Source organism: Choloepus didactylus (assembly GCF_015220235.1).
Source record: "Choloepus didactylus isolate mChoDid1 chromosome 11 unlocalized genomic scaffold, mChoDid1.pri SUPER_11_unloc1, whole genome shotgun sequence".
Classification (NCBI taxonomy): Eukaryota; Metazoa; Chordata; class Mammalia; order Pilosa; family Megalonychidae; genus Choloepus; species Choloepus didactylus.
In genome coordinates this window covers 2258366-2271101 of record NW_023637577.1, presented here as the reverse complement: position 1 = coordinate 2271101, position 12736 = coordinate 2258366, and the positions used below count along the sequence as shown (strand labels likewise).

The following is a 12736-nucleotide window of genomic DNA, read 5'->3' as shown; positions in this document are numbered from 1 at the left end:
CATAGGAAAAAATACAAAAGGAGTTAATGGTTTGTGACTGCTACCTGTGGATCTCAAGTAAGTCCCAGGGAATTCTAGAGGTGGCTTCCTTGGATACGTGTCACCTTATCTGGCACATAAATGAACCCAGAGCATCTGCAAAGCTCCTGCAGGAAATCTGCCCAGGTTCTTACCAGCTTGCTCTTAACATTTGCTACTGAAGGACAAAGAGCGAGCTGCCCACCCCTATAGACTTGAAATTGGGTGTCATCCCTGCCAATCATATCTGACCCTCAGGCAGACAAACTTTCTGTGTTCACTTCCAGAGAATGACGAGAGGGCCATGAAAAAATACTTCCTTTCATGAGCAGAGGCCTGAATTTTGGTGACTTTTATTTATCGGGTAATATTGGTTTATGGTGGAAAATAAAAGGGCAGGAAGATAACACTCCGATTGGTCTCTGGGTAACCTGGGGTCCTAAAATTTCCCTCCCAAGGCTGTTTTAATGAAAACTTGGGCCCAGTCTGGAGAAGAGGGTCACCCCCAATGGCATCCAAAGCTTAAGGCCTTGGAAAAGGCATCTGGTGGGCTGTAGCTGGCTCTGGGGTCACTTCCACTTTCTAATCAGCTCCATTTCCATTTTCTCATAAAGGAAAGTTCTTTGTGACACAGTTCCCAGAACGCAGGGGAAACTGACCTCCTGGGTCTGGGGGTCCTTCCCACATTGTTGGCTACAGGATAAGGATCTGAGAATGGAGAAGAGCTCCAGACCCTTAGCACACAGTGCTTCAACCATCAGCTCTTGGTGAACCTCTTGGGAGAAGCACCTAGAGATCCTGCCCATCTCCAGAAACAAAGGATGACGAAGAGGAGAACTTTCAAAACATTTCATTTCTCCCATCTCATCTCATGGCTTCAATTTACAGATAAGGAGAGGGGCTTGGGAAGGGAGCTAGAATTGCCAGAGACCCAACAGCAGGGGAAGGAGGAAGGCTCAAACTGAATGCAGGACTCCTGCTTTCCAATCTCATACTTTCTCTCCAATAAAGTATGAGATGTGGCTCATGTGGCTGATGCTCAGAAGGTGATTGCTGAGATGAATCCCTCCTGGGGTTCGTGTCCATGATACCCTTACAGGGTAGGATCGGTGAGAAGGTAGAAAGAGAAATAAAGCCAGCACGAGGGACAGCATATAGGAGTCAGGGCTGCTGGAGACAGCCAGCTCAACTGCTTCTGAAGTTCTGTGAATTCAGGAAGTCAGAAGCCGCTTTGGAGGATCGTCATTCAAGCTGAGCTCCATTGGGCGTTTCATTCATTGGTTAAGAGCGCATGATTGAATGCCTACTGTAAACTTGGACAATGGGGTTGAAGATCGAAGACAAAAGGTGAACGACCGGCCTTTCAGGCCCCCCTGATTTAATCTGGGAGACAGGTAAAGTGATGGGTAACCCAGGGATATAAGTGCCTCAGCAGAGGGGGCTGGAGAAGCTGGAGGAGAAAATCAAGAACCCTGGGAGGCCTCAGAGACAGCTTCCCACAGGAGGTGATGCCTGAGCAGTCTTGCAACAGGAGCTGAAGTTGACCAGAAAAGGGGAGATAAAGGAATTCCATGTAATGGGAACAGCATGTGCCAAGGCATGTGGGGTGATCCTGCCGATACTGAGTGCTGGAAGCAGGGGAGCATGGTGGAAAGGGGCTCCGAGATTCAGCATCTCAGTGCTTACGACAGCCCTGTGAGATTGCTATAATTGTTATTATTTTAGCTTTCCAAAAGCATTCTTTGTTTTGCAATAGGATTTGCTATAGGATTCCTCTATATTATAATCCCTAGTACATGGGAAGCAGTAGTCAATTTAGAACCCCCCCCCATTGGCGCCTAATTCTTTAAATACTTTTTTTTTATTGTGGTAACATATGTATAACAAATAATTTGCCATCTTTGCCATTTTTAAGTGTACAATTCAGTGGAATTAATTCCATTAATGATGTTGTGCTACCTTTACCACCACCCATTATCAAAACTTTTTCATCACCTAAACAGAAACTCTGTGCCCTTTAATCCTTTAAGCAGTAACTCCCCATTCCCCACCACCCTGGACCATAGTAACTTCTAATCTACTTTCTGTCTCTATGAATTTGCTTATTCTAATTATTTCATCTAAGCAAAATCATATAATAGTTGTCCTTATGCCTGGCTTATTTCACTCAGCATAATGTTTTCAAGGTTGATCCATGTTATAGTATGTATCAGAACTTCATTCTTTTTTATAGCTGAATAGTATTCCATTGTATGTAGATAAGAGGCTACTATTATTAACTTATTTCACAGATAAGAAAACTGAGGGTCAGAGAGGGCCCCAAGTAAGGCTTCTTTCTCCAGCAGACAGTATCACTGAAACTGGCACCTGACCTCTGGTGGTAGAACGTATTATAACACCCTCAGTGTGGAAAAGACGAGAATCAGATTCAGATAACATTTATTTAGCCATCTATTAGTCAGGACACTGTTGCCTGCAAGTAGCAGAAATCTCATTAAAATAGGCTGGGGTTGGTGCGGGTAGTTGATTGGCTCATGTTGCTGAAAAGCCCAAGAGTAGCTTCACGCATGGCCTGATCCAAATGAACAAATAGTGTCATCAGACATTTGTCTTTCTCCAGCTTTCAACTCTTGCTTTCCACGTGCACAGTCAGATTCTCCCCTTGTGGCCACCAGCAGCACAAAGCTTACATCTTACTATCTCAGCAGCCCCAGTGAAAAAGTATGTTGCATGCCTACCATTCCAACAAAAAGTGCAGGCTTAATTTTCATGGACTGTATTGGCTCACATGAGATGCTTCTTGTCTTCTTTTCGGTAATCTGTTCTGAGTTTTTTCCTATGAACATGTAATATTTCCATAGTAATATTATTTAAGGGCTTTTAAGGCCCCTTTGAGAAGGGAGATCATTATTTCCTAGTCTAGAGCTACCTTTTCTTTGATAATGTCAGCAAAAGTCACTTTATCAGAGCAGTGGGCTCCGTCTGGAATGTTAATCAAAAAGCAGCTACCTCCCTGCTTGACCAAATATGTGTAGTGCTAACAAGGAAAAGGACACCCAGTGCCTCTGAAGTGCCCAAGGGTATGACCTTGAGGTCCAGGTGAAGGTCAGGTGTTCCCTGGGGAGACTGGAGCCGGCCAAACCTATAGGGTGTCTTGGACCAGTGAAGCTGGAACACACCCACTCACTGAAAGAAAATTAGGTGCTGGCTATGTCTGTGCTCACCAAGCCTTATAAAGTCAGGCCTCCAAACCCACAGCTTCCATCGCTACCATTTGAGAGACCCTGGGGGGAGTCTCAGAGAGAACGGGAGAAAGAGCATGGAGTTTGGTTCCCTTGGTGGCCAGACCTCCCTTAACAGATGATCCCCAGAGCCTGGCAGGGAACTTTGTGGCCCTGAACAGAGGTGAACCCAGATTTTGGGCTGCCCTTGAGCTACAGATCTCCCAGACCAAACTTCTTGGGACACCATGCAATGCTTGGCTCTTCCTGAGTTTGAACCAAAGGCGAGCTGTGCCAGTGATTTGTAGTCTAAGGCATTTCCCAAACTGCAAATCCCCTTCATGTCCCACCATGTGGCCTTAACTCTCTTAAACCCAGTCACTGTTTTCACTGCAATCAATTTATTTTATAAGAAACTATATCATCACCATATAGGGAAAACCAATATTACTTGGGGGAAACAGAAGGTACTCATTAACAGAGACAATAGAACAGACAATGTCTTCAAAGTCTAGCTCAATGCTATTGCCTGCTAAAAGCTCTGAGCCTACCCCCTGCACTCTCTGTTAAAAAAGGAGATCAGCAGGTGGCAGAGAGGGGTTGGATACGCAGGGGCTCCAAATTGAGTCTTTCCCTTCTGAATTATATGCTGAATACTTTGTTAAAAACTGTCCTATCCAAAAATTAAATGAATAATAAGGGGAGATGGGATGTTTGGGGTGTTCTTTTTTACTTGTATTTTTATTCTTATTTTTATTTTATTTTATTTTATTTTTGGAGTAATGACTGTTCAAAAATTGATTGTGGTGATGAATGCACAACTATATGATGGTACTGTGAACAATTGATTATACACTGTGGATGATTGTATGGTATGTGAATAGATCTCAATAAAACTGAATTTTCAAAAAATGTTTAAAAAAAACTGTCCTACCAAAGGGTTTAGCAAACTCACCTTCACTGACCTATCCTTCTTTCCATCAGATGGAACCAACAAACACTAACTGAGTTCCTACTGGGTGGTGGCCATACTTGCAGGGGCTGAATAGCAAACACCTTACCTCGAGGAGGACACATTCTAATGGGGAGACAGATAGATTCATAACTGATGGCTAATGCAAGGCAGAATAAATCTTCACAACTTCCCCCCATCTCCTACGAGGCACACTGTAGATACTCAGAAATCACTTCCTTAGGATTCAGAAATAGCAAACATTAATTGGGCTCTTACTATGTGCCAGACAATGTGTGGGATACTTTTATACATATTGCCTAATGGTTCATCCTTTCAAGGATTAGGAAGGTGAATTTTTTTTTCCTCCATTTGAGTTTCAGAGAGGTTAAGTGACTTGACCAAGGGCACATAGCATGTTAGAAGCAGAATTGAGATTGGAAAACAAGTCTCCTGGGTGCTCCACCATGGGGGTTGAGGGAATAAGTCCCGTTGCACGTGGACTTCTCTGTAAGGCAGAGAGAGGTCCTCCTCCACCTCCCCCCAACCGCCTTCACAATCTGACTTAGAAGAAGCAAAGGTGAGAGTTAGACCCTGGCCCCACTGTTCTTGCTCAGTGGCCACCTCAGCCCTAACCTGTGTTTGTGTCTCCCCAGGAAGCCAGCACTGCCCTGTTCTGTGTGTTCCAGCAACCTCCTAAGCTGCTGCAAGAGCCTGTGGGGGCTTAAGTTCCTTCAGAGACACATGGGACCCCCCTTGGAGGAGCAGTCAGGGGAGCTGCCATCAGAGGGTCCACTGACACCACCGACCCAGGAATCAGTGAGGACGCTGATCTCTGAGGCGCCTTAGACTGGGCCCAGAGCATGGAGGGTGCAGCCCCAGGACACTGAAGATACCAAAATTCTGGTCACCAAGGATTTGACTCCTGGAGCCACTAAGAACCCAGCTTCAAAGTCACTGAGGACACACCCCAGCTTGAGTCTGGGGACTCCCAGACCATACAGGGGAGGCTGGGGTCCTCAGTTCTGGGCCTGTTCTGTGCTTAGGATTCCCAGATGGCTTTCAGGACTGTTCTCAGCCCAGATGTGCTGGGTCCAATGGGTTCCAAGCTCACGTTGGTGCTGGCCCTAGGAATCATGAGTAGAGACAGCGGGTAATCTGGGGACATGTGCACGTGTGTGCATGGATGTGTGCATGGAGGAGCGTGCATGTCCTCTGAGAAAGACAGAAGGTGTTGCTATAAGGCCTTAGTTTCTCACTCCTTCATGAGTTCTGCAGATGGAGGGCAGGGAAGAGAAGGAAAAGGAAGGGAAGGGGAAGGAAGGGAAAGGAAGGGAAGAGAAGGGAAAGGAAAGGAAGGGGAAGGAAGAGAAGGGAAGGGAAGGGAAAGCAATGGAAAGGAAGAGAAGGGAAGGGAATTAGCCTTTAATGAACACCTACTATGTGCCAGACAACTTACACCTCCATGTAATCCTCATAAGCATGTGTGTCAAGGGTCACTGACCCATCTTTACAGAGATGGAAACTGAGGCTCAGAGAAGTTCAGAGCCTGCTCAAAGCAGCTCAGCTAGAAAGTGTGCTTGGCACTCAAACAATATTTGTGGAATGAATGAATGAATGAACAGATATGAATGAATGGGAAGATGGGTGAAAAGCTGGACCTTAAGCCCGTGGTCTTGATACTACACTACATGGCCTCTTGAGACGGAGGTCAAGATACTTACCTTTCTCCTAGCAAGGCTTGGTCTCCTGGAGGCTGGGGATCCCATCATGCTATGGTACTGAATCCCTCTGGTGCTTTTCATCAACAAGGAGTGGTACGGCACGGACGTGCTCGGGAAAGTGTGTCTGTGAGTGGGATGGCAAGGAGGGCGGGGTAGAGGTTGGAGAATGCAAGGGGTGTGAATGGGGGCATTGTCCCAGCAGCGCTCTCCCCTGGCTTCATGACCTTGGGCAGATGACCTGATCCCCCTGAGCAGCTCTTTCGTCCACTGTCCAAGGGGGCAAGCTTCTCTTTCCTGTATACAGGATTGTTGAAAAGACCCAGCCCCCAGAGAGCTGAGGTTGCCAAAGGACATCGCTGCCACTAGGGCTTCTCAGCGTCACCTTTTCTTGCTGGCTGCTGCCCCTTCTGGAGACCCACTCTCCCTTTGGCTTCCAAGATCCTCTCCTGGTTTTCTTTCTCTCCATCTAAACACGCCTTAGCAGTTCCCTTTGCACCTCACCTGTACTCTGTTGGCCATTAGATGTGGCTGTTCCTGAAGGCTTGGCCCTGAGCCACCTTCTCTTCTAGATCCATCCTCTCTCCCTCTGGGACCTCATCCATATACATGACTTCAGTTATGAAGCATAAGGACATTACTCACAGATTTATAACTGCAGCCCAGGCTCCTTCTGGGAGCTCTAGACCTCCCACTGCCTACATGACAGCTCCACCTGGGTATTTGCAAAGGCACCTCCAATGTTGTGTGTCCATAATTACACTCAAGACCGTCTCTCTGCTCCTGGCCTGGGGAGCATCCTTTGCACCTCCGTTTTTCTCATGCTTCGGAGTCAAACCTCTCATGTCCTAGCTTCCGCATACATCTGCCAGCTGTTTACTTTGCTCCATCTGCACCATCATCACCTTGGCCCAACTGCTACCATCTCCAACAGGACAATTGAAACAGCCTCTCGACCCGTTTCCACATTCCCCACTTGCCCCACCTCCCAGTTCACTCTCCACCCAACAGCCAGAGTGAGTTTTCCAAAATGCAGAACTGACCACATCACACATATGGATAAAACCATTGTGAGCCCTGTGTGCTCAGCCCCTGCCTGCCCCTCAGCTCCTTCTGCACCATACTCCCCTCCTTTCCCCTCCAGGTCTACTGGCTTTTCCATTTTTGTTTGTTTTGCTCACTCCAGCTGCCAAACCCTGCTTTTTCAAGGGCTTGAACTGCTCTTCCTTTCTTCATAGCTAGCTATCTCCATAAGATCTCAGCTAAAATGTCACTCCCTTGAGGAAGTCCTCCCTGACCCACCCCTGCCACCACACACCCTGGGAACTTTCCTTGGAAGCCACTATCATGGCTGTAATGCTATGGTCACTTGTGGGCTTTCTTTACAGTCTCTCTCCCATTCATGAGGTTATGGGTCCTGCCTGTTTCTGTGGACCATTGTATGTCTGCTCCCTAGACTAATACTTGGTACATAGTAGGAGCTTAATAGATGTTTGTTGGATGAATGAGAAAAGAAAACAAAGAGTCCAGAGGGTGGAGAGCATGGATACTTTAAGCAGCTTGTCTGCTGATAAACCCAGAGGCATCATTTACCCTGATGATCCTAGAGATGCTTAGCCCCCTTGGCTGGATTCTGGTGATGGAAGCCCCAGAATTCTCTCAATTGGACATCTTCCAGGAGTCTGAGGCAGGTGGGTCTCCAAGTCATGGTTGGGTCATTGGAGGCATAAGACTTTGCAGACTGGCCTGGCTCATCCCAGTCTCTGCTGGTCAGAGCTCCCACCCAAGGCCCACACAGCAGCTGCCATGACAGGGTCTCCTTCAGGTCTGCCTCTGAGTGGACCCCACCCTTCTAGAGAGCTCCTGGGGCCTCTGCTGGCTGCAGAAGTGAGGTACCTGCTGCCCAGAGGAGGAGCATATGCGGGGGGTGGGGCATCCAATTAATGTTCTGTGTTACCTTCATGTTCCAATAAAGCTATGAAAGCAGATGCTGCCTCCTGGTTTTATTTTTTAACTTCCTGGGGAGGAAACACTCGCCAGACTTCATCATACGATGTCTTGATTTAGAAAGAGTCAGGATAAAATGCTGGGGTGAAGGCCAAGTTGAAAATTGTGTTTAAGGAAAAAAGAAGTTCTCAGAAAGCTGGATTTCATCTTAAAACTCCACCTTAGAAACGAAAGAAGGGCTGATGAGAAGAACCAAACCTTTGACCTGCTCACGTGGTAGAGGCAGCTTTTAGAAGGTACTTGGTTACTGATAATGGGATGGATTATTTCTGAAGATCTCAGGCTCAGAGATGCTTTTGTGAAGTGGGAGAAAAATTTGCCAATGGAGGGAGCCCACAGTAGAGAGTAGGTGGGTGAGGTGCAAACGAGAAACAAGGTCAAGAGAAAATTCATGATTATGCTCAAGAAATCCCAAGGACACCAGCGAAAGGTGTTTTGTTTTTCTAATTTTTATTGTGGTAATATACATACAACATAAAATTTCCCATTTTAACCTCTTTTAGTTACATAATTCAGAGGTGTTCATTACATTCACCATTTGAGCTTTCATCACCACCATCCATTAATAAAACTTTTCCAACACCCCAAGCAGAAACTCTGCACCCATTAAGTTTTAACTACCTATTTCCCCTCCCACTTCCCTTGGTAACCTACACTCTACTTTGTGTCCCTATGAATTTGCATATCCTAGTTATTTTATATAAGTGAAATCATACAATATCTGTCCTTTCATGTTAGGTTTGTTTCACTCAACATGATATCTTCAAGGTTCATCCTTGCTGCAGCATGTGTCAGAACTTCATTTCTTTTTATGACTGAAGAATATTCCATTGTGTGTTTATATCAGATTTTGTTTATCCGTTCATCTCTTGATGGACGCTTGGGTTGCCTCCATCTTTCAGTTTTTGTGAATAATGCACATATGAACCTTGATATATAAATATCTGTTCAAGTCCCTGCTTTCAATTCTTTTGGGTACTATCCTGAGAAATGGGATAGCTGGGTTATATGGTAACTCCATACCTAACTTTCTGAGGAACTGCAAAACCGTTTTCCACAGCAGCTGTACCATTTTACGTTCCCAGCAACAATGTACAAAAGTTCTAGTTCTTCATATTTTCACTGACACTTATTTCCACTTTTAATGATAACCATTTTAGTGGGTGTAAAGTGGCATCTCATTGTGGTTTTGATTTGCATTTCCCTAATGGCACATTATGTTGAGCATTTTTTTCATGTGCTTATTGGCCATTTGTGTATTTTCTTTGAAGAAATTTCTATTCAAGTCCTTTGCCCATTTTTAATTGGGTTGTCTTTTGTTATTGAGTTGTAAAAGTTCTTCATATATTCTGGATGTTATCAAATATATGGTTTCCAACTATTTTTCTCCTATTCTGTTTTCACTTTCTTGATAATGTCCTTCAATGCACGAGTTTTAATTTTAACAAAGTCCATTTTATCTATTTGTTTTTCCATTTCTCACGCTTTTGATGTAAAGTCTTAAGAATCCATTGTGCAATACAATATCCTAAAGTTATTCCCCTATGCTTTCTTCTAAGAGTTTTACGGTTTTAGTGCTTGTATTTAGGTTGTTGATCCATTTTGAATTGATTTTTGTATATGGTGTGAAGTAGGGATCCAACTTCATTCTTTTGCATGTGGATATCGAATTTTATCAGCACCATTTGTTGAAGAGACTATTCTTTCCCCATTGAGTAGACTTTTCACCCTTGTCAAAAATCAATTGCCATAGATGTATAGGTTTATTTTGAGTTCTCAATTCTATTCCATTGCCCTATATGTCTGTTCTTGTGTCAGTACCACACTTTTGATATAAGCTTTGTAATAAGTTTTGAAGTCAGGGAGTGTACATCCTCCAATTTTGTTCTTTTTCAGGATATTTTTGTCTATTGAGGGTCCCTTGCCCTTCCGTATGGATTTGGTGATTGGCTTTTCTATTTCTGCAAAGAAGACAGCTGGAATTTCTATCAGGATTGCATTAAATCTGTAAATCACTTTGGGTAGCATTGACATCTAAATGATATTAAGTCTACCAATCTATGAACATGGGATATCTTTCCATTTATTTAGGCCTTCTTTAATTTCTTTCAGCAATGGTTTTAGTTTTCCATGCACCCAGTCCTTACATCCTTGGTTAATTGATGACCATCTTACTGCTCTCAGAAGCATCCCGCAGTAAGTGGTTTGTGGTGTCTGACTGAGTCTCAATTCTGGTTGTGAACAAGTCACTTAACCACCTTGCACATCAGTTTCCTCATCCATACAATGGGGAATAATAACAGTAACTCATAGAGTTGTTGGAAGGATTAAATAGGATCATGCCTATCAAGTACTTAGAACAATGCAATAGTAGAACTCAGACAATAGTAGATGCTCTGTAAATGTCAACCATTTTTATTCCTAAAATGCAATAAAACCTGCCACTCTTCTGCTTAAACCATTTGTGGCTCCCATACCCCGTGCATATAATCCAAGCTCCTTGGTTTGGCATTCACAGCTCTGCCTGATCTAGGCCATATTATCCCTTCATGCTGGATGCTGATTCCAGCCAGAAGTACACACTCTACTCCAAATGACTGTACTTTCTTGTCTTTTCAGTTCTGAGCCTTCCAAGTGCCAAGGCCTTGCAGGCTGCCCTTTCTCCAAAGCTGAGGAAATTCCAAACTGCCCCCAGTCCAGGCTATGAATGGCAGGTGAGGGCTGCTCTAGACGCCTAGTATCTTGTAGAAATTTAAAACGCTGCTCATGCTTTCTCTAGGCCCCTCTCCTGGGGACCCAGCATGTGTCTAATCTAAGGGCTGAGCCAGAGAAGACAGACACAGTCCCCTCTGAACCTGATTTTTCTCATCCATGCAACAGTGGCATTGGGGACATTCTTTATGCTATATATAACCAAAACTACCTTTTTAAGAGGACCCTTTATTTTTAACTGGAGGCCCCTTTATTCTGTTGAGCACCTGGATGAATCCGGAAATGCAGTTATCTACATAAGAATGGGAGAATTTGGAGTTCCTGAGGTACAGTCTGGGGTGGTAGGTAGTGAGGAGGAGGGTTGGGCAAAGAAGAAAGAGAGAAAATCCATCAAGAGTGGGACAGCATGCACAGCTCAAAATGACACTTTGAGGAACAGGGAATTTCTAATGTTCACTCTATAGTCATGTATATTGATGTAATGGAAACCCATCTCTCCATCTACAAAAATATCTCCAGGAGAGTCCCCTACACTCACGTATGCTTGGTATGAGTGGCTTTTTGGAGTCATCTGGGAGGAAGGTAGAGTTTCACATCTGGATCCATGTAGAACACAAGAGAAAGGAACCTTAGAGGAGGCAGGGGCCCAGAGGCAGAAGAAACTATGAAAAAGTAAGAAGCTGAGCTCTTTGGGGAGTTGCCAGAATCATGAGGAAGGCTGTGGACTTCCAAAAAGTCAGCAGACGGGGGGGATCACACTAACCTTGTCCAGCTCTCAAGGGCTTGGGAGGCCATAGATGACATTTTGTTTACACAGGATTGATAAACCTACCTTGTAGGTTGTGGAGAACTACAAGAGATGATGAGCAAAGCACCTGATGGACACATGGTAAGCCCTTAATGAACGTTGGTGACAACAATTATTTGAGGTGGAGTTTCTTCACGGTTCTGTCCTCCAGAAAACAGCTGCCTCACCATGACAGAAACAGCATGATAGAAGTTTCCAATGGGAAGATCCAGGGCTCATGCAGCATAAAATGCTAAAGCACTGGGTCAGTCTAAGCAGGTATTTCCAGTGGTATGAAACAGTTTAAACTCATATTACTTATGACACTGGAGTGGGGAGGTTCCTCTCAGCTCTTGAAGCCTAAGTCTCCGCTGAAACATATCATTAAGCATAGGCCCAGCCCAAGCTGAGGTATGATTTGGATCAGCCAGGCAGAGTAGGACACCCTGATAAAGCATGGAATTGAACCAAAAATATGTTAATCAGGTTTCCAGGGCCATTTTTCTTCCACAACTGGCAAAATGTTCATTGAGCCCTACACTTGCAACAAAGTAGATGGCGCCCTCTTATGGGAATTTTAAAAAACAGCCCTTGCTGGTCTCTGGATTATTATTATTATTATTATTATTATTATTTTATTGAGATATAATTTACATACCATAAAATTCACTCTCTAAAGGTGTACAATTCAGTGGTTTTTAGTATAGTCATAAGATTCTGTAACCATCACCACTATCTAATTCCAGAAAATTTTCATCACCAACCCCCCCCTCCCCAAATAAACCTGTAACCACGAGCAATCACCTCCCATTCTCCCCTCGCTCCAGGCCCTGGCAACAACTAACCAACTTTCTCTCTCTGTGGATTTTCTTAGTCTGGACATTTTGCAACACACATGTGCAGTCAGAGCAAACCTGGAGTTTACAGTGTTACCTGCTGAAATTCAGAAACACCATAATTCATGCCATTGTGCTATTTACCTATAAAAAATAATTCATTATCTAAAATTAAAACTCTTCACTACAACTCCCAATAAATTATTTCATTTCGCTAATCCTCCAAAGAAAAACTAAAGGGACAAGAACCACACACACAAAAAAGCGTGTGTGTGGGAAGGAATGTTTTGCTGAATATTTTCAGAACACTGACTTCTCCATGACCATGAAAGAGACTTTGTAACAGAATATTAGGTACCCCCTGACCCTGCTAAATAATTGTTGAACAGAGATGAAAAGACATAGATCAGAAGGGGAGTCAAATTATTTGGCCTGTGGCACCCGCATGTCTAGGTCCAGCTCTGACCCCAGCAAGGACTTAC

The 12736-nt window shown here is 44.3% G+C and overlaps 1 protein-coding gene across 4 annotated transcripts in view; it reads left to right on the top strand.

Annotated features, from left to right (window-relative positions):
• Positions 1 to 7900, top strand: part of HRH2 (histamine receptor H2) — a 59759-nt gene extending 51859 nt beyond the window's left edge. For 3 of the 4 annotated variants that reach the window (XR_005214809.1, XR_005214808.1, XR_005214810.1), the window contains exon 4: positions 4848 to 4986. Coding sequence is in view for 1 of the 4 variants with exons in the window: in XM_037823032.1 (XP_037678960.1) it covers positions 4848 to 5040 (193 nt within the window). In the remaining 3 variants the exon portion in view is untranslated. Of the gene's footprint in view, positions 1 to 4847 lie in introns of all 4 variants that reach the window. The other variant, XM_037823032.1, reaches the window with a different exon arrangement.
• The last annotated feature ends 4836 nt before the right edge of the window (positions 7901 to 12736 follow it).